The sequence below is a fragment of the Aegilops tauschii genome, chromosome 7, assembly GCF_002575655.3.
Source record: "Aegilops tauschii subsp. strangulata cultivar AL8/78 chromosome 7, Aet v6.0, whole genome shotgun sequence".
Lineage (NCBI taxonomy): Eukaryota > Viridiplantae > Streptophyta > Magnoliopsida > Poales > Poaceae > Aegilops > Aegilops tauschii.
In genome coordinates this window covers 536,725,250-536,746,172 of record NC_053041.3, presented here as the reverse complement: position 1 = coordinate 536,746,172, position 20,923 = coordinate 536,725,250, and the positions used below count along the sequence as shown (strand labels likewise).

At 47.2% G+C, this 20,923-nt stretch overlaps 2 protein-coding genes across 2 annotated transcripts; both read left to right on the top strand.

Moving 5' to 3' along the window:
• The first annotated feature begins 13,124 nt into the window (after positions 1 to 13,124).
• Positions 13,125 to 13,652, top strand: LOC120969043 (uncharacterized). The gene has a single exon (XM_040396107.1). The coding sequence runs from the start codon at positions 13,125 to 13,127 to the stop codon at positions 13,650 to 13,652; it is 528 nt and encodes a 175-aa protein (XP_040252041.1).
• Positions 13,653 to 16,951: 3,299 nt separating this feature from the next.
• On the top strand, positions 16,952 to 20,834 carry LOC109774741 (methyl-CpG-binding domain-containing protein 2). Its single transcript, XM_020333504.4, has 5 exons — positions 16,952 to 17,146; positions 18,298 to 18,880; positions 19,443 to 19,496; positions 19,629 to 19,783; positions 20,171 to 20,834. Exons 2-5 carry the CDS (start codon positions 18,351 to 18,353, stop codon positions 20,485 to 20,487), a joined length of 1,056 nt encoding a protein of 351 aa, XP_020189093.1. The 5' UTR covers positions 16,952 to 17,146; positions 18,298 to 18,350; the 3' UTR covers positions 20,488 to 20,834.
• Positions 20,835 to 20,923: the final 89 nt, after the last annotated feature.

Genomic DNA, 20,923 nt, shown 5'->3' with positions numbered 1-20,923 from the left:
GAGGTACGTAGTACTATGAATTCCATTTTCGCTCCATACCAATCGTTCTAAAAACTACTTACTACTTATAACGCGCCATTGAAAATCGGAACTCTTAACCCCGCTAAAAAAACGATATTTTAAACGTGGCTACTCGATCTGTGGCAACTGGCGAGCCACCGCACTCCAAGTCATTCACCCGTGGTCCCGACCATCAACTCCTACGGATCAAATTATCACGCGAGCTGACTATTCCTACAAAGGTGCTCTACCACGTACCCGGTACCCTCGAATGCAGCAATCGTGCACCTAGGGTTTTAGGGTTTATTTGTTAATGTCGCCTTTACGTAACACTCATGTGTGCGAGACAGCGAGAGGCCGACTGGGTGCGTGCGCCTCTTCTCTTCGTATATGTACTCTGTCGTTTGTCTGGTGTCCAAAAAATTATAATAACTACTAGCAATGTGCCAATGCATTGCCACACGATCAAAGTAGATTAATACATATTCACCGATTTGATAGAAAAAAAGTCTAGTTTTGAAATACGTATATCACTAAAAATATGTTATGTTTCACTCAAAATATATTCCTTTGGCGGTTTTGATGAGATAAGGGAGGAATGTTGTTGGTTTCAAGATTCGAGAAGGGTTATATGTCTAATTTCTACTCTTACTAGCAAGATGCCCGTGCGTTGCACGGAACATCAAGATCTTGTGGGAGAAAAGGATGAACGAGGGAAGGCCTTATCTGCAAATGTGGTGAAGAGTGCGGGTAAATTGCCATATTTTCCTTCCTATCCGTCAGATATAAATCGGACGACCTACATTGCAGGATGGCAGGCCCACCATCATCACCAACTCTATTTTTTATCCCTACTCTTATAAAAAGCATTGTCGGTGATGATCGTGTGCCTGCCATCCTGCAATATAGGCCGTCTGATCTATATCTGACGGATAGGAAGGAAACTATGGCAATTTTGCAAAAAGATACCCACACCCCTCTCCACATTTGCTAATAAGGCCTTCGCTCGTTCATCCTTTTCCCCCCACAAGATAAACTACTCATACAAATGCATCTTGATGTTTCGTGCAACGCATGGGCATCTTGCTAGTTGTTGCAAAAAGCCCATGTGTGTGTGTGAGAGAGGGAGAGTGGAGGAGGACGGAGTGCATGTGTGACAAAGACACAAGGAGTGTGTGCGCGATAGGTATCAGCTTAAAATGAGGCGATAGTGTGTGTGTGCACGATCGAGAGGGCGTGTCTCAAGAAGGGAAGAAAAATCTACATAGATACAAGGAGCAGGAGAGAGACATGTATGCGATGGTGGAAGCACGAGTGTGCGGGTGTATAAACCTATCTAGAGGCTAGATAGTCGATAAATGTTGTGAGAGAAATACGAGTCGGGGTGCGAAAGCGAGAGTTTTATGTGTGTGAGAGAGAGACGGTAGTCGGGAAGGGGAGTGGAAGCAGGAGTTGTGTGTATGTCTGTGTGAGAGAGAGAGGAGACGGTAGTCGGGGTTGTCTGATCGGTAAACAAATGAATAATGTCAGTCTGGGATGGAGACGAAAAGGAGACCGCAACAAATGTTGTGTCTACAGGAGAGAGAGAGAGTAATTTTAGTGGTATGAGTCATATGTAGAGACATATAGGGTGTGAGAGAGAATCCCATAGAGAGAAAGACAAAGTGAAAGATGAGTGGAGACTGTGTGTGTGGCGGTGAAAAACAAAGCTAGGTACCGAGTGATACCAGAGAACAGTAGAGACGTGAGAGATAATGAAAACCGTGTAACGTATAATGATAGGGAGAGTGTGACACTTCTCAAGGGAGACGTCGAGAGACCATGTTTGCGAGGATAGGAGAAACATGAAGTGAGCGTGCGGGTGAGCTGGAGAAAAGAGAGTGATAGCTACTTGAAGGAGCATGCATGCGAGAGAGATGGGCGTGAAAGGAGTGAACAAAAAAGGGATTCAAATATTTGAATTCGAGATGATGATACATGTAATCCATACTCGAACCAAAATTGATCTATCAAACATGCATACTCATATGAATTCACGCACATCTATGTTATTTAATATGTAGATATTACTGATCCATACATTTTAGTAGAACATAGTTTGGTTAAAAAATTTCGAATTCAACCTTAAGATTTCGAGATCGTTGTATTTCTAAATCATATTATACATATAAAGGAGTAGAATTCTTTGTTGTGCTTTTGAAAAAATATATAAAAAATGATGTATATAGAATGTAATTCCAATTGAAAATGGATCCCGCCCGAAAAAATATATAATACAAACGGGATTCGAATTGAGTTGGCACGGTAAACGTGCACTCTGCAAAATTTGAACGAAGCGGGGAAAGTCGCAGTAACCACCCGAAACCAAAATCTGCGAGATGGAAATCACTACTGCCTATCCCTGCCACGCAAAGCCTATCTGCTGGATTTCTATAGGTTTCGATAGGGGTAGGTTTGTAATTTCACCCAAATGCGACGTAACCGCCTCTTACCCGGATTCATACACGGTGGGCCCCAAAACACAGTGTGTCCTCGGCCGAAATCGACTCCCTCCCCGATTCATATTCATACACGGTGGGTGCCAAAAACAAACTCTCGTCGGCAAATATTCGGTGTATGCGAGATTACCGTCCTATCCCCAACCGACTAATGTTCCTGTGATGTAGTAGAAATTCGAAAGGGGGGCTAAGTTTGTAAATTTCCTCGCATTTGAGACAAGCGCGCCCTGAATACATGGTTCCCCCCTTCCTCTCTACCTCCCTTTTCCCCATTCGTACTCCGTGGCCGCCAAAACACCCTCTCCACCCCACCCTCCTCCGTCCGCCACCCCATCCACCGCCGTCCTCCTCCACCATGCCGGAGCTGATACCCCGACGCCGCTGTCCATTACAAGAGATCGACCTCTCTCATCCACGGCTTCGGAACGGGATCCTTGCATCCCATCCTCTCGCTTCATCCCCGCCGTCGTCCACCTTGCCGGCGCCGCTCCTACGACCGTCTCGTCCACCGCGCCCTGCCGCCACCGTCTACCCTCCTAGATCTGCTTCCACGCCGCCGACAGCCATCGCTACCGCAGCACCGTCAAATTCTCAGCAGATGCGTACACGGCGCCGCACCAGAGGCGGTACTCTTTCGTATCTGCTCAACTTATTTATCGCAACAAGAAAATAGATCGCCACTGCTTTACTCCGATTTCTTGTCTTGGTTGCGAAGTTGCCTTTGTCCGGTTTGCACCTTCAGATCCGCCATGGCACGGTCAACACTATACTCCCAATGCTTATGGTTTTCCCCTTTTATATTCCACACTAGTTAAATCAAAGTAGACTAAATTTCAAAATTGGGTCAGTCGATTTTTCAGAGCTCGCCGGAGTTCGCCGGTGCGATCGAAGGGGCTCGGGTGGTTGTGGGGCCTCGCCGAATGAAGAAAACTCGACGCGGTTGGGGGTTGGGGCGGGGGTGGGGGTGGGGGTGGCGGAGGAACACAGGCGGTGGGGGCCGGTGGTCCGGCCGGCGGCCCGTGCGGTGTTCTGTATGGGAAGAATCAGAGACAAGGAAGAACAAGGGTTAGGAGACGTAGGATCTTCATCCAACCGCCTGAAATGGTCGAGAGACAGCTGGGAGTTGCATTCTTAATGCGCTCTGGTTCATCATGTGTGGGCACTGCGCAACCAACATTTTATTATCCAAAATCTGCTTGCTCTTCTTTACCATGTTCCTCTTCCGTTCTTCTTTAATATGTACTCTCTCCGTTCCTAAATACAAGTCCTTTTATAGATTCCACCATGGACTACATATGGAGCAAAATGAGTGAATCTACACTCTAAAATGTATCTGGATACATCTGTATGTGATCCATAGTGGAAATCTCTACCAAGACTTATATTTTGGAATGGAGGGAGTATGATAATAGTACAGTATGTTCCTTGTACTGAAGATGAGCAGGGACATTTGCAGTGTAGAGGTCTATACGGTGGGTTGTGATGGACACTTTGAGCCTCTTTGATTCATAGGATCTTGTAAAGATAGGAATAGGATTTGTAGTGGCCTGCCCACTTGAATCCTATAAGAATAGCAAGGAAATGCGGGGAGCTGTGTCGCCTTTGAGAGTTACACTGATATTAACAGTACCGCACCTTCACTTGAAGAGAGCTGGTATCCGAAGCCTTTCTAGCCATACCGGCAATACTAGCACATATATTCCAGCAAGTTCCACTTTGCTGATTTTACTCTGATGCTTAAGGTTTTCCCGTTATATCTACACTATGATCTATGTAGCTGCTTTGTGTCGCACTAGCAGCAGTCCACTCTTGAAGCTAAACACTGCAATGACTTACAAAATTGGCACCAAGGCATTGAGTGCCATTCTGGATGCAATGAAACTCATACGCTCCCCACCTGTTGATTCTTGTTCAGAATATGATCCTAATGACTATTCTAACCTCGAGGAGTCAAAGGCAGATGGCCTGTCCTGTTCACCCATCAAGGTGCCTGTTCTAATTTGGCAATGTTTTATTGATTGCGGGTATCTTGCATATGTTGTCTTGCATTTCTTCTACTTTGTTGCACCGCGATCTGCTTAGTTTACTCATCATATATGTCGAGATGCCATGCCTATCCATTATCAATACATATTCCATCTGTCATCATACCATGTTTTTCCACTCAAATGCTGTTCTTGTGCATCAAACATCAAAAAGGAAGAGGGTGATTGCCGAACCTGAAGGAGCACCAGCAAAGTCCTTGAAAAATGTGGTGGTGCCGGAGAAATCAGACAACAGCCCACTTATATTGGCTGTACAACCAGTGACACAAAACGTAGGACCGACTCCAGCAGACTGTACCAATACTTCACTGGCCACACCACTAGCCCCACCACACAGGACCCGCACTCCAGCAAAAGGTATACCGATTTCATTTGCCATAGCACCAGCTGTACCACAGAAAAATCCCACTCCAGCAAAAAGTACATCAAGTCCACCGGCCGAAGACCTATCCCAACTGCAGAGACGGCCAATTCCTGCAGATTGGAACCCCATTCCATTTATTCCCAGTTTAAAAGACAATGCTTTCAATGTTGTTAGGAACTACGTGCATATATTCCCATCATGGGAAGATTATTGTGAAGACAAACACCATTTTCACATCTTCCTGTCCAACTTACGTGTAAGTGCTATTATTCATGGTTATTATTTTCCTATTTTCTGCTGATTGAACACATCAATGATTTACATTACATTGTTGTAACTAGGTGAGGGTCAATCTGGATAGTCATGACGAGCAAAGCTTGCTTGTGCTTTTCAAGGAAGCATTGCAGCAGTATCGGTGTTACCTGAGGAAATCACACTTTGATGGCAAGTCTATAAACGAATTTCCGGTGAAGTCTCCTGTGCTAAATTTAGAAGATATTGAATGGAAAAACCTTGTTATGCACTGCTCTCGTTCCCAGGATGAGGTACTGTCTATGAAATCACATGAGAATTTGAACTTCTACTTTTCCGCATGTGCCTTACGGATCTTTTTTGCAGGAAATCTGCTCGAAGAAGAATTCCGGTTTGACAAGAACGACAGGATATCGCAAATATGCTGCCCGCTGCTTTCTCTTGTTAGTACCTGTTGTCCTGTATCACTGTACTTGCATACATACCTGGTTCATTATGTGACAGCAGTATGCATGATAGCTTGCTTATCAATTGTTCGCTCCAAATTATCTGATCTGTATGAATGGTTACATTAGTGTAGAATATATCCAATGCCAATGTTTTTTAGCTCTGCATTGTTCTTGTAAGTACATGCTGTCCTTTATCAGTGTACTTATAATGACAGGTAGTTGTTCATGTACCATCACTCTGCAGCTTATTTTCCTTTGCCCTCCATTTTCTACACATCAGATCTATATTTACTCTTACCATAAGGTTGGTACTGAAGAAGTTTAGCTGTGCATTGCTCTTGGATGTACCTTTTGCCTGTATCGCTGCACTTACATTTATAGCTACTTGGTTATGTAGCATCACTCTTCATCTTATCTTAAATATTCTCCATTTTTTCGTATATTATCACATCTATATTTACTCTTAACAAAATGTAGAATAAGGCAATGCTTTTGAAGAAGATTCTGAGGTAAACTTCTTGAATTGCCCCCCCAATCAGCATGGACAAGGCCTTTATAGAGCCTGTCTTCACCAATAATGTAAGTTTGTCCATCTCAAGCCTTCAAACTTTGTTGTATATATTTGGTTAGGCATGACTGCAACAGCTGTTTATTTTTGGTGTTTGCATCAAATTGCTTGTTTAAAGTTTATTATGTAGTTCATAAACAAAAGTTTGTCCTTTCTCAATTTAAGTTTTCAGTTGTACAACCAAGTTCCTTCTTCATACCATGTAAATTAAACTATACAGAGCAAGTGATCTTCTTTTGCACTGCATGTATGCTTCTGTTCTTCATCTGTAATCCAGTGGTGTGGTGAACCTACCCACTACAGCACAATGTCATATTCTGCAATGTCTTAACTATGAACAATGTCATATCATTCTACTATTATTTAAACCGTCTCTTTATTTGCCAATCTGAAATGGTATAAATTGACAGTACACTAACCATTGATACTTATGAGTTCTTGATCTGTAATCCAGTGGTGTCGTGAAGCTGCCAACTCCTTCACAATGCCATTTCCTGCCATGTCTTGACCTGAACAATACCATATTGTGTTAATGCAATTTTAAACTGTGTCACTTTATTCGTCAGTAAGAAATGTGATGAATTGTCAGCACTGATACTTTTATGTGCAAAACCTGTCATCTGTCTGCTTGTTTATCTTTCAGAGTGAGGAAGATATAAGTGTTGAACAAGCGCAGTCTCATCATCTTGCTCAGCTGCTTGCGCTGCAGCTCCCCAGCAGGGCTAACCTATCTTGAACTCTATTGAAGTGCTGTCGGTTTTGTATATTATTTTGTCGGCGTGTTTATTTGCACTGGTGGCGATCTTTGATGCCCAGTGTATGTAATCTGCTGTCTGCTTGTGCTTTATTATCATAGTGGCGAACTTTGATGCCCAGTGGATGTAATATGCCGTAATTTCTTTATTGTATAGTCTAGGTTTTTTCTTATTCACGATGCTGCAGTTATTTTACTGTATATATATCCTGTCTTCGCAGTAAACTGGCCAAACCGTAAAATTACGGTACATAATCGGGCCGTCATGCAATCATGATGTAGGTTGGGCCTGAAACATGCCGAACAGCTCACGGGCCGGCAGCAGCCCGAAATGAACCCCGGCCCATGATTGTGCGAATCAAATCACGAGCTTTTAACAGGCCAAAATTGTCTCGGTCCTTGTTTGGCCCAATCAGATATCGGCTGCGAGCAGGCCGGATGCAAACCGGGCCGTAGTTAGGCCCAACTATATGACGGGCTTTTAACAGGCCGAAATTAATATAGGCCTGAAATGTTAAACGGGCCCTTAATAGGCCAAAACTAATATCAGGCCGAATTACTAAGTGGGCCTTTAGCAAGTGGGCCCAAAAGCATAGTGTCCAGTTGACGGGCCGAATCTGATATGGGCCATAATTGAGCCCAAAGCCTCTTAAAGGGTCGGACCTGATCTGGGCCGTAATTTGGCCCAGAACATGGTAGGCTTTTAACGGGCCGGATCTCATATGGGCCACTATTAGGCCCGGAGCGTGGCAGGCCATTAATGGACCGGATTAAATATGGGCCGACATTTGGCCCAAAACATGGCAGCCAGTTAATGGGCCGGCCTACTAGGGTCCTCAAAATCTTGTGGGCCTACAGCTGGGCCGGCCCATTAATGTCGGCGAAATCTCGTGGGCCTTTAGCTGGGCCGGCCCATTATGATCCGCAAGAATCTTGTGGGCCTTTACCTGGGCCGGCCCATTATGGCACACAAAAATCTTGTGGGCCTTTACCTGGGCCGGCCCATTATGGCCCGCAAAATCTTGTGGGCCTTTAGCTGGGCCAGCCCATTATGGTCAGCAAAATCTCGTGGGCCTTTAGCTGGGCCGGCCCATTATGGTCCGCAAAATCTTGTGGGGCTTCAGTTGGGCCGGCCCATTTAAACTTGATGGGCCCGTCCACGTGTCAACATATCATAGGCGCGTCTCGCCCATTGGATGAGTGACACTGTGCCAACGCGGACCTGACACGTGTCTCCTCGAGCCAATGATGATTTTACATGTGGAAAATCCCCATTGGTCGGGGCTGTTAACGGGTTATCGGATCCAAAACCCGACCCGATAGCTTAACGGTGTTCCGTTACGGTGGATGCCACGTGTCGGTCACCCTTGACGAAAGCACTTCTGTGACGCACGATTTATCGTCATGGAAGTGGACACTTCCGTGATGATAATTTTGGTAATGTCATGGAACACTTCTACGACAGCACAGGTATGACTATCTTGATTCTGTCATAAATTTGTCATGGATGTACATGCATGACAAAAAACGCGACCTACTGTGACAAACACGTATCATCACGGAAGTGTCTTTTTTTGTAGTGCTAACCCTCTCCCTCCCGTCGCTCTGCTCCACCTCAGCTTCTGCATTCTCTGCATTGCTATGCACTCTCCTTGTTGGGCTGAAAACTGGAGGCACACTAGCTCTTGGATGATTCACAACATTATCCTCACTAAGGGTAACACAGAAGCTATCATCATGATTCAAATATAGGCTGAAAAAGTGGTGACCAATATTAAGAAACACGAGCATTCTGCCAGCCTGTTCATCAACAGTAATTGCCCTGAAACCATTTGTGCTAAGTGTAAGGACGGGGACACAGTAGAAAACCTTAAGCCTCCCTACCATCTCATAACCTATTTCTTCCACAAGATTTTCAATCATAATAGGAGACCAGGTGACCCTTTTCACATAAGAACGGTTCCTGCCTTCGCCAATAAAAAATCCACCATGTTTGATCTGCACCGAAAAATTGCTGCTTCGACGACCTGACACAACAACAACAGTACTACATGCATCACAATGGATGAGAGCTTCAATTTGGTTAACTCTCAAAAACCCTAAGCCCCAATTCCCTTAACCCCCAAATCCTGAGTGAAAACCCTAAAACACTCGGTCCTACCTTGCAACTAGAACACATCTTAGATGGAAATGCGGCCCTAAAAGGAGGTCTTTTGACGATCAAAATGCACAAAGGCTTGGGTTCCATGGGGGGGGGCGGATACTTACTGTACACAGGGGTGGCGCCCCTTCTGCGCGACGAACAGGGGCCATCCCCGATGCCTCCCACGAGAAGAACACGCACGGCGCCGCCGCCTATGCAACCATTGAGGAGCTCCGCGCTTCAACTTGCCTGCACTGTCGACGATCGCCGGGGGCGGCGTCGCCTATGCAGCCGCTCCCCTGTTCCCAATCAAAGACGAAGAGGCGACGTGAGTGTAGGAGGGTTGAATGGGCGGATTCCGTGATGGCCAGGGGGCTCAACGCAAAATATCGATGGCGACGCCTCCGCGGGGTCGCCACCTGGCCTGGACGACTGGTCAACACGTGGTCAATCGCGCTGTACCCACCGTGTACGTGCTACAATGGCCGTATTTTCACGTCACATTGTATGCAATGACCGTATTAAGCATATCCAAAGTTCAGTGACCGTATCATGCTTCCATCGAAACTATGGTGACCATGGGTGTATTTATCTCTCCAAACAGCCGGTGAAACAACCGCCTGATTTTTTTGAACATAAGTACAGACACAAGCGCTCATATACACGCGCATACACTCATCCCTATGAACGCACACACGCACACCCTACCCCTATGATCACCTCCGAAAGACTGAGCCGGCATATCATCTTGAAATTTACGAAGTCACCATAGGCACCTCGCGTCGACGAGAACGTCTCCTCCCACTGAATGCGCATCACCGGAAATCCTGAAATAAATCCAGGAATAAATGCGAGCACCAGGATTAGAACCCTGATAGGCTGGGGATACCACAGTCCCTCTAACCATCCAACCACAGGTTGGTTCGCACAACCGCCTGATTTTGGACTTGAGGCCAACTCCACCGCACGACCCCAAACGGACGTCCGCTTTGTCCGGATTCGGTCCGTTTGGGATGGAAATGGGTGATAAAACGGACATGCATGTCCGGGTTTAGTTGGAGGCGCCCAACGCGTAGACCGACCCCAAAACGTCCGCCTCAGCCGCGCCCCCCCGCCCACACCACACACGCGCTCTCGCTCCGCCGGTGCAACCGCCGGTGCCGAGCTCGCCCTCGCGCCCCATCCGCCGCCAACTCCTCGCCGCCGCCTGCCGCCGCGTCGCTCGCCGCCTCGTCCGCGACCGCGCCGCCTCACCCCGTGCACGCCCGCGCGCGAGCCCGCCCGCAGCGCACCCGTCCTGCCCCGCCCGACTCGCTCCCCGCGCGCACGCCCGCGTGCCGCGCCGCGCCTGCTGGCCGCGCTCGCGCAACACGCCCGCGCGCCGTGCCCCGCCCCGCCTCGCCTGCTGGCTGCGCCCGCGCGCCGCGCCCCCGCCCGCACCCTCCACCACGCCGCGCTCGCGCCCTGTGGCCCCGCTCGCGCCCAGCCGCGAACTCGGCCGCGCCTGCGCGCTCTGCCCACGCGCCCACGCATGCACCGCCTTGCACTGCCACCCACCCGTGCCATGCCCCGCCGCCGCCCGCGCACGGCTCGCGCGCGCCCAGCTCGCCGCCAGCTGCCCGCGCCAAACCCCTCCTCGCCGCCGGCCACGCCTCGCACCACCAAGCCCGTGCCCACCTCGCCCCGCCGCCCATCGCCCACCACCACGCTCGCAGCCGCGCCCCGCCGCCCCGCCGTGGCCGCGTGGAGGTGGCCGCCGGCTGCAAAAGAAGAGAGAGGGAGAGAGAGAAAAAGGAGAGAGAAAAGGACGAGGTGGGTGGGCAGCCGGGCCCATCTGGTTCCAATGACAGGTGGGCCGGGTGTCACATGCAAAGGGACAGGGGCGGACGAGGACCACGCAGAAAACGTCCGGGCGTGTCCGTTTCATACCCAAACCCAGACCAACTTTGCTCCGAGAATGGGTCGAGGCGGACAAGAAACAGACTTTTTTTAGGATGGGGTCGTGCGTTGGGACGTCTCATATGTCCATTTTATCTCAAACGGACAGCCCCGGACGATTTGGGGTCGTGCGGTGGAGTTGGCCTGGGAAACCCCCCAACAGTCTAGATCGTGTCATCGTGGGCGAGATAACAGGAGCGGGTGGGGTGCGGATAACTTCCCCTAGGTGACTAGGGTTCCACATATCCCCTTGCGGCGCGCCGCTATGGTTCCGCATATATCACATCTACACCGAAAAAATCTCGCGTAGGGTTGATTGTGTTGACCTGTGCGCGATCCCAGATAGTTCTTGACTGCTATTGACGGCTTGCATGGCGGAGAGGAGGAGTGGAAAGGCGCCGGAGGACGTCGCGTCGGGAAGTGGGGGTGGGCGAGGTACGACCGGATCAGAAGCAAATCTGGAAGACAGGTTTTCAGGGCTGAACCTCCATGGGGAGGAGGAAGAGGAGTTGGACCTGTAGGGAGAGATTGAAGGATTAATAGAAGAAACTCATTGGATCGCCATTTTTAGGGTTCATACAACCAAACCCTTTAGTCATGTTGCTTTGTATAAGGTGATGCGGAACGCCTGGGCGCCGGCGCAGGGAGTGATCTTCAAGGATAAGAAACCAAACATCTTCCTCGCCCAATTCCTTTGCATAGGTGACTGGAATCGCGTCATGAATGGTGGCCCATGGTTGTTTCGAAACGCCGCTGTGGTGTTGGAAGAATATGATGGACTGTCAAACGTCGAGGAGTATAAATTCGATCGTACCGCTGTGTGGGCACGCATTATTGGCATACCGGATGGTCTCATGAAGAAAACGGAGATTGCTGAGAAAATAGCTAAAAAAGTGGGAATCCCCCCGATCAAAGTCATAGTCAATGAGGGGCGTATAAACCCAGCAAAGTATTTGAGGGCTCGAGTCCATATAATGCTGGATACCCCCATTGTTCGGTTTGTTCCGTTGACATTGAAGGAAAGCAAAAGGTATCCTGTTGAATATGAAAAGCTTCCTGACTTCTGCGACTTTTGTGGTCTGATTGGACACCTGGTTACTGAGTGTGGGGATGGTCTCCACCACCCAAAGGACTGCCAGTGGGGGGACTGGCTCCTGGTGAATTATGATGATCCCTCTGGTGGATCTGGAAGTGGTAGGGGAAGGACGAACATGGGAAGGCCTAGGGGAAGAGATGGGGGGCTCGACAGAGAACAAGTTGATCCGGAGGACCCAAATCCCAAAGGCCAGAATGACATGGAGCTAGACAGGAGGATGAATAACCAGGGGGCTGTTGTTCCGATGGCAAAAAAGAGACTTATTGGAGATGATGGTTCAGTGACAAGTAATGGAGGGAGGGAGGTTTTAACTCCACCGCCAGGCTTTGTAAACGAGAGAGTTGGTCTGCTGGAATCTGGAAGAAGTGACAGGGTGGACAAGAGTCAGATGAGTACACCAGAGAAGATCCATGATCCAAAGAGACTGAGGGCGAACTCAAGCGCTGCTAACCCGCAGGTTGATGCATCGGCGACACCCCTTGTGGGTGATCGCCGGGAGCAATGAGGATCATTAGCTGGAACTGTCGGGGCATATTAGGCGCCCCGACAGTTCTGTCGCTTCTGGATATCCACAGGCGGCATAAACCCGATGTGTTTTTTCTATCTGAAACACACTTGGATGATGAAAAGGCAGAAGCGTTAAGGAGGAGGCTTGGTATGGACAAAAAAATAGTTGTACCAAGTCCGGATGGAAGAAGGGGTGGGCTCTTGATGGTTTGGAAGAAGGAGGTTAGGATCTACTCCCAAACCACACTCTTACAGGAATTGATGTGAATGTCCATGAGACAAATGGGAACATATGGGGGCTAATAGGAATTTATGGAGAACCTAGCTGGGAGCACAAGGATCGTACCTATAGGTACATACGAGACCTACACACACACTCAAGGCTCCCATGGGTTACCATTGGTGACTAATGAAATTTTACTGTCTTCTGAAAAGGAGGGAGGGGTACCATGACACCACTCCCGACTAGTTGCATTCCAAGATGCTCTTTGCGACTGCTCCTTGGAGGACATGGGGTATGTTGGAGATAAGTTCACTTGGTTTAGGGGTGGACTGAAGGAACGCTTGGACAGGGTTGTTACAAACGTTGAATGGATGGGTATGCATCAGTATGCAGGTTTGTGTAACTTGGAGATGGGGAAATCTGACCATAGACCCATCTTGCTAGACACTGAATATCTCTCTGGAGTCGTGGAGAACAGGCCCAAGTTCAAGCACCAGTTTGAGGCCAGATGGCTAGAAGAGGAAACTGTCGAAGAAGTTGTAAGGACAGCTTGGCAAAAGGCTGTGCAGCAAGGCTTGCACCCATCTGTGAAAGGAAAAATTGACTCAGTCCATTGTGACTTGCATGATTGGGATAGAAAGACTTTGAAAGGGCCTAGAGCCCGACTTAACAAAGCTCAGAAGGAGTTGGAGGCACTCATGCAGGCACCATATACGGAGGAGGGTAGGGCGAAGCAGAAAGAACTCTCGGTCCTCATTGAAAATCTACTGGACCAGGAAGAAATCTTCTGGGCCCAGCGTGGTAGGGTTCGATGACTTTGGAAAGGCAATCGTAATACAAATTATTTTAACCAATTTGCTTCAGCAAGGAGGAGAAGGAATATGATAAAAAAAACTCTGTAATAATAATAATGGGTGGACCGAGGGGAATGATAACCTCAGTCCACTGATTCGTGATTATTTTGATGGTCTCTTTCATTCTGATGGTGTGGTTTGTGATCAACAATTGATGCAGACTGTTAAAACACGTGTAACGCCTGAGATGAACAGCATGTTAACAGCTCCATACACCCGAGATGAGGTCAAAAAAGCACTATTTCAAATTGGAGACATGAAGGCACCGGGGCCGGACAGTTTACATGCAGTCTTTTACAAGAGGTTTTGGCACATTTTGGGGGAGGAGCTCACTGATGAGGTTCTCGAAGCAGTACAGATGAGGAAAGTACCAGTAGGGTGGAATCACACAAATATTGTGTTAATACCAAAGGTAGATAGCCCAGAGGTAATAACACAGTTCAGGCCAATCAGTTTATGCAATGTGGTATATAAAATCATCTCTAAAATGCATGCGAACAGGTTAAAGAAAGTTCTTCCCGAGATCATATCCCCCACACAGAGTGCGTTTGTGCCTGGTAGACTCATAACAGATAATGTGCTTATTGCGTATGAATGCTTTCATGCAATAAAGAAAAAAACTCATGGCTCTAATGGGTATTGTGCAGTCAAGTTAGACATGATGAAAGCATATGATCTTGTGGAGTGGAGTTTCTTGGAGCAAATGATGTTAAAACTCGGCTTTGATCCGGGTTGGATTGAGATGATAATGGAGTGTGTTTCCTCAGTAAGCTATAAGATAAGGTTTAATGGTGCAGAAACGGATGAGATAATACCTACTAGAGGATTAAGGCAAGGCGACCCCTTGTCCCCTTATTTATTTCTGCTTTGTTCTGAAGGATTATCGAGCATGTTGGCCCATGAGGAAGAGGTGGGTGGCTTGGAAGGTATCAAAGTATGTCGTAATGCACCATCCATCTCCCACTTGCTTTTCACAGACGATTCTCTCATTCTTATGAAGGCCAATACACAGAATGCAAATGCTTTGAGGAGGGTTTTAGATGTATATTGTGCAAGCTCTGGACAGCTTGTCAGTATGGCAAAATCAAGTGTTTTTTTCCAGCCCCAATACAAATGTTGCCATCAGGGAAGATGTATGCAGGACCCTTGACATTTTAACAGAAGCACTATCTGACAAATACCTTGGTCTTCCTACAATTGTAGGTGTGGACAGAAGTGATTGTTTTCAGCACTTGATTGACCGGATTTGTCACAGAATTAAAGGGTGGAAGGAGAAAATACTTTCTGCACAAGGAAAGGAAATTTTGTTGAAAGCAGTGGCCCAATCAATCCCCTCATATGCTATGTCAGTTTTTAAATTGCCAAAAGGAATTTGTAAGGCAATAACAGATGAAATGGCAGGGTTTTGGTGGGGAGATAGTGAGGAGAAGAAACGGATGCATTGGTTTGCATGGTGGAAATTGTGCATGCCAAAGAGGAAAGGAGGACTGGGGTTTAGAGACCTTCACAGTTTTAATCTTGCTTTATTAGCAAAACAGTGTTGGCGTCTGATCCAGAATCCAGAATCTTTGTGTGCTCGAGTTCTCAGTGCTAAATACTATCCAGATGGAAACATATTGAATGCAGGGCCGAAGAAGGGATCCTCCTTTACGTGGCAGAGTATCGTTGCTGGGATTCAAACGTTCAAACAAGGATGTATTTGGAGAGTGGGTACGGGATCACATATAAACATTTCGCAAGATCCTTGGGTTCCAACAAGTGAGTCCCGGAAAATAATAACACCGCGGGGATCCACTATGTTGACAACAATGGAAGAGTTAATTGATCCACATACAGGTCAGTGGGATGAGGTGTTGGTTCGCGATGTCTTTTGGCCGGTCGATGTGTACAGAATCCTACAAATCCCACTGAGAGTGCATATCATGGATGAATTTGTTTCATGGCATTATAACCGGAATGGAAACTTCACAGTTAGATCGGCTTATCACACAGAATTTAAACATCAATTTGGGCGTCAGATGGATCTGTCTTATCCACAACGGAGAACAGGATATATGGAAGCATGTTTGGGCTCTTCGAGTACCTGGGAAGATCAAGCACTTTGTGTGGAAAGTTATCCGAGGAGTGCTACCATGTTTTGGAACCCTTGCAGGGCGTCATATACCAGTATCCGGGCGGTGTCTGGTCTGCCGGATTGGTTATGAAGACACGCAACATTGTTTATTCCAATGTCCTCGAGCCTTGGAGATCTGGGAGAAACTCGGCTTAAAAACTGAGATTCAAAACGCAGCTCTACAGGACAGATCGGGTTCATTCACGATGAGCACTCTAATGTATAAAGATGAAAGCACAGAGGGCGTACCGATGGCAGAGCTAATGGCAGTGGCTAGCTGGTACATATGGTGGCAGAGGAGACAGAAAGTAAAGGAGATACACATCCCACCACCAGATCGGACAGCTGTTTCAATCCGAGTCCTGGCCACGAACTTTTACCGTTCACTCGCAGTGAATCAGCCCATAAGAAAGCGTGATCACATGTGGCAGAAACCGGGAAGGGGAGTAGTGAAGATAAACGTGGATGCGTCCTTTTGTTATGAGAATATGAATGGAGGAACGGGGGCTATTGCGCGGGATGAGCGCGGTGAGTTCATTGCTGCAGCTAGCTGGTTTATACCGCATGTGACAACAGCAGAATCTGCGGAGATAATGGCCATCCGTAATGGCTTCTATCTTGCCTCTAAGATCGGTTGCAATACTTTCCAGATAGAATCTGATTGCTATAATGCGGTCCAAGCGTTTAGTATAGAAGAATACTTGGGACAAGATTCAGCTACTGTATTTGAAGGAAAAGAGTTGGGATTAGATGTTGCTCATTATGAAATCATTGCTTGCCTACGGGAAGCAAATGAAGTAGCTGATTGTATAGCTAAATACTCCCTCTCAAGTAGACTCTCGGAGTTTTGGGATAGCTCAATCCCGGACTTTATTTCTCAACTTGTTGTAAACCACCTCGCTATCATTTGAGAAATAAAGTTATTTACGTAAAAAAAAAGGCGCGGGTGGGGTGAGTGGCGCCCGGCGCACCGCACAGCAGCACAGGCCATGCGGCACGTTTCCCCACCTTCGGTTCACCCACACGCCCCACACGGCGGCACGCACACTCCTTGACGGCCGCACTGTAGCGCATTGATGAACACTCTGCAGCCCGGTCCGCATTGAAGAGGCCTCGCCCACCTACCTGCCTTTTTCATCGCGTGGAGAGGGAGTTCGCTTGCTGTTGCTGCCTTCCTTCCTTCCTTCCTCCCTGCCTGCAGAGTGGCAGTGGAGAGAGAGAGGAGCGCAACAGAAAGAACGCGCACCCACTCCTCCCACTCCTCGCGGGCCGGCAACCCGCCTCCTCGCTCCCTCCGCCTCGGATTCTCCGGCCGCCCGCCGCATTCCCCCGCCGGCCCAGCGTACGTCGGCGCCTCCCCCTCCCTCCCTCCCTCCCTCCTTCCTCTCTCTCTCTCCGTCCGTGACCGCGCGTGCTAGTCGGAGGTCCACCGTACCTGATGCATGGCTTGGGATTCAGGGAGCCTGATTGGGTGACATGTGGTGGCTTATTTTTGGCCATTTTGTTGCCCACGTTAGCGATTTAGGGGCAGCACTATTTTGTGCCTCATATGATTAAACTTGGTGTGCTTAAAATTGGCAGCACTAGTTTATTCAGAAAAGGCAAGGCTTTAGGTTGGTTGGACTTCAGTACTTTACCGATGCAGCTTGGGTCTTGAAACACTTACGTATTAGTGTAACCACTTCTCTTTAGTATTTCCCTTGATTCTGCTTGTTCACATCACTGTGTGGGAAATTATGTGCTTTGGAACATGGACGTATGGTATGGGCATTTATTGATAAACATGCAGTGTACATGCCTTCGCTAGTCAATATCTAACGCTTGTAATTTGCCTTATATGGATGATGGGGTATCAATTAATTGACTGCTGCCGTTATTTCTGTGAGTTTGGTTTCTTACCTCCTGCAGAAATATATTTGTGATATGTCAGCACCATTGTTTACTTGCTTGATTTACACATAATATGGCATTATTACCGAGCCGTCCAAACGGTTAGGTTGTGTGATGCTAACCTATGAAAAGCATCCAGGGAACTCATTGTGTTTTGATACTACATTTGCTTCGCCTGATACTGTGCCTCAGAATTTTTTTAGTGTAATGTGGTGTTCTCCGTCAATATAAATGTGCAATATCTTGCATGCCACTGCATAACTGCATCTTACAGATAGTCTTTGGATAATAGTCATTCTAATTTTGTTGAATTCACTTATTGAGTGCAGCGATGATTATGAGGTAATGTAGTCCTACCAAAGGCATACTTGTAGTTGTAGTTAGTACAGCCTTACAGGTATATTTAATATGATAGAATTGGTCGCGTTTCTGTCTTATGTTTTTGACGGCGGTAAATAGTGGAGTTGTGAAATGTACTGATTTCTTGCAACTACGATATGATATAATTGATTGTGCTGCATGTTTTTTTTTACCTGGAACAATGTGTGATAACTGTACTCAAACCATGTTTTTGTTTATTGAACCTTTTGGCCATTGTTACAGGAAAAGAGAGTTATCCCATGAGGAATTTTTGAGGTCATAACCCTGAGAAAGGGATGGTTCATCCTCGCAAGCGTTCAAGAAAGAGGCTTATTACCAGTGACAGTGATGATGATGATGACTATACTGACAAGGATTACTCAATTGAAGAAGACACATCAAAGCAGCTTGTCCTTTATGATCCGCAGACCACACGTCGCCAGCAGAGGGAATTCCAGTTAGATGAGCCCATATATGACTCTACTCCACTGCAGCAAATACCCCCGAAGACAAAGTATGGTGGACACTCCAGAGTTTTACCATCTATTGGGCACTATACTGTACAGTGCGCTCAGTGCTTCAAATGGAGGGTCGTTCCAACAAAGGAGAAATATGAAGAGCTGCGTGAGACTATTTCCGAGGAACTTTTTGTGTGTGCAAGGGCTCGTGAATGGAACCGTGTTTTATCATGTGATGACCCAGAAGATATGTCACAAGATGGAAGTAGGGTGTGGGCAATTGACAAGCCAAACATTGCCCAAACTCCTGTTGGCTGGAATAGGGAGGTCAGAATCAGGGGGGAGGGTTGCAGCAAGTTTGCAGATGTGTATGCCACTGTTCCTTTTCCTGCATTTGCACTAATACCTGTGATTTGTTATTAATAAGTCTTTTGGTCATTTCCATGTTCAGTCCTTCCACTGTTTTTTTTTGTATTTTGTTTTTTGAGAAACTAGTCCTTCTACTGTACTTGATAGCTTTTGCACCGTATCGTTCATGGAATGTTTTATCTGGTTCTTGATTAGTCTCTTAGCTTAGCTACAACTGGTAAAGACTAGCATGCCCTTTTGTGGTTTATTCCTGTTAACTTGGTTCATGAAACTACACAGCTACTGTACTCCACGCCTCGTTTCAAGGAATACTTCATGCTTCTTAATAGCATAAAACATTTGCCTCTTATAATATGTCAGTTTGACAGCCATTGTTTCCCCGAAAAGGAGGATAACCCTGGCTGCTGTTGAGCAACCATTTATATGTTTTATTAGTTTTGGTGATGCCAATTTAAATCTCTAGTAATCATGAAATCTGTTCTCCAAAGTTGTTTGCTTGTGGTATTCCAACACGCAACATACTTTATCATAGCAATATTTGAGTTATTTTGCTTCTCTCAGGTATTACACTTCTCCGGCTGGGACAACGTTGAGGTCAATGGTTGAAATTGAGAGGTTAGCTGATGAATTCATATTCTGTTTTACCTACCGTTTGTTACTTACGGCACCCAATGGATCTAGCACGACATACCCAAATTATGGAAAGTTCTTCCCAGAAGCGACACAATCACCGTTTTGATGTTTCAGGTACTTGGCAGAGAATCCATTCTATGTTCGACAAGGGGTTTATTTAGGCCAGTTCTCGTTTGCTACCCCAAAGCCTCTGCAAGAAGATTATGTCAGGAAGCGTAAATATTCAGCAACAACTCGTGAATTACCGGACATTCTTGAGCCAGTTGAAGGTGTGTGAATTCAGTCTAAGATTTGCTGTACTGTTAGTCCTTTCTGCTATACATTTTCAGTAATATTTTCTTACCAGTCCCTTCAGCTGCCAGATAGTGCATACTTCAAATCAAGTATGATTGTGGAAATGGTAACCGTGACAAATGCCTTTTGGAAACATGTGTGTTACTAATATGCGTCTTCCAAGGAAAATTGTTAAATGAGCATGGAGCAATGAACGAGTGCATGAGTTGCACTTATTTTGTTCTACATACGTCATTCTTGGTCTTCGTACCATCTATAATGTTTGTTGCTGACTTGGCAATGTGATGCATACATATTCTTTTCCCAATCATGCTTGCTGTTTCCTGACATAATTCTGTATGTGTGGCTATTCTTTGTTTCAGTGAATCCACTGTGCTGGGCAGCACCTCCTACTCGCAGAGAGCTGCTTCAGATGGGGGCTTCAGCTTCGAACCCCGTCGACCTCGACAACGAGCCTGAGGTGTTTGAAGCAGCACCTGTGCACACCAACAGGAGAAATCTGAATCAAGCAGTGCCGTCATGGAACGGGCGCAAGAAGAGAGCGGCGTCGTCTGAAGAGCCCAAGAAGAGAACCATGCAGCAAGCTTCGGCGTCGATCCGTCCACCGTCTCCACCCAGCTGGCCACGCCGCGGCCAGCCTCAGCGGTTCCCCAGCGACGTCGAGCACGTGCTGCTGTGAGCCCGGAGGCGGCGGCTTCCTCCGGGTCTTCCTGTGGGTTTGGTTTCATTTTGTCCTCGGCGAACGTCGAATCGAGGAGTCACGATGGACGTGGTTGATCAGATCGGATCGGATGCCCGAAGCATCGAGTTTTGGTGTTGTGAATATGATGCCCAAGGCAATGGCTTAGGCCGTAGTATCCCCCAGATATAGGTTCGGTAGCTGGTTTGAGACTTGTTAGGACGTGTTGCTTGTACTGCATATATATGTATGCTCCTATGGTATGGTATGGTATGGTGGGACTAGGTGTGCCTTGACTGAGTAATGTTGGAGCAGGCCCTAATTATGTGATCCCTTTGTTATCTTAACTTGGGAGTCAAGTCATTTCTCATCCCCTAAGGCATTTCTCCACTCCAATATCGGCGGCGCGAATGCAGATGAGGCCTCCGGGCAAGAA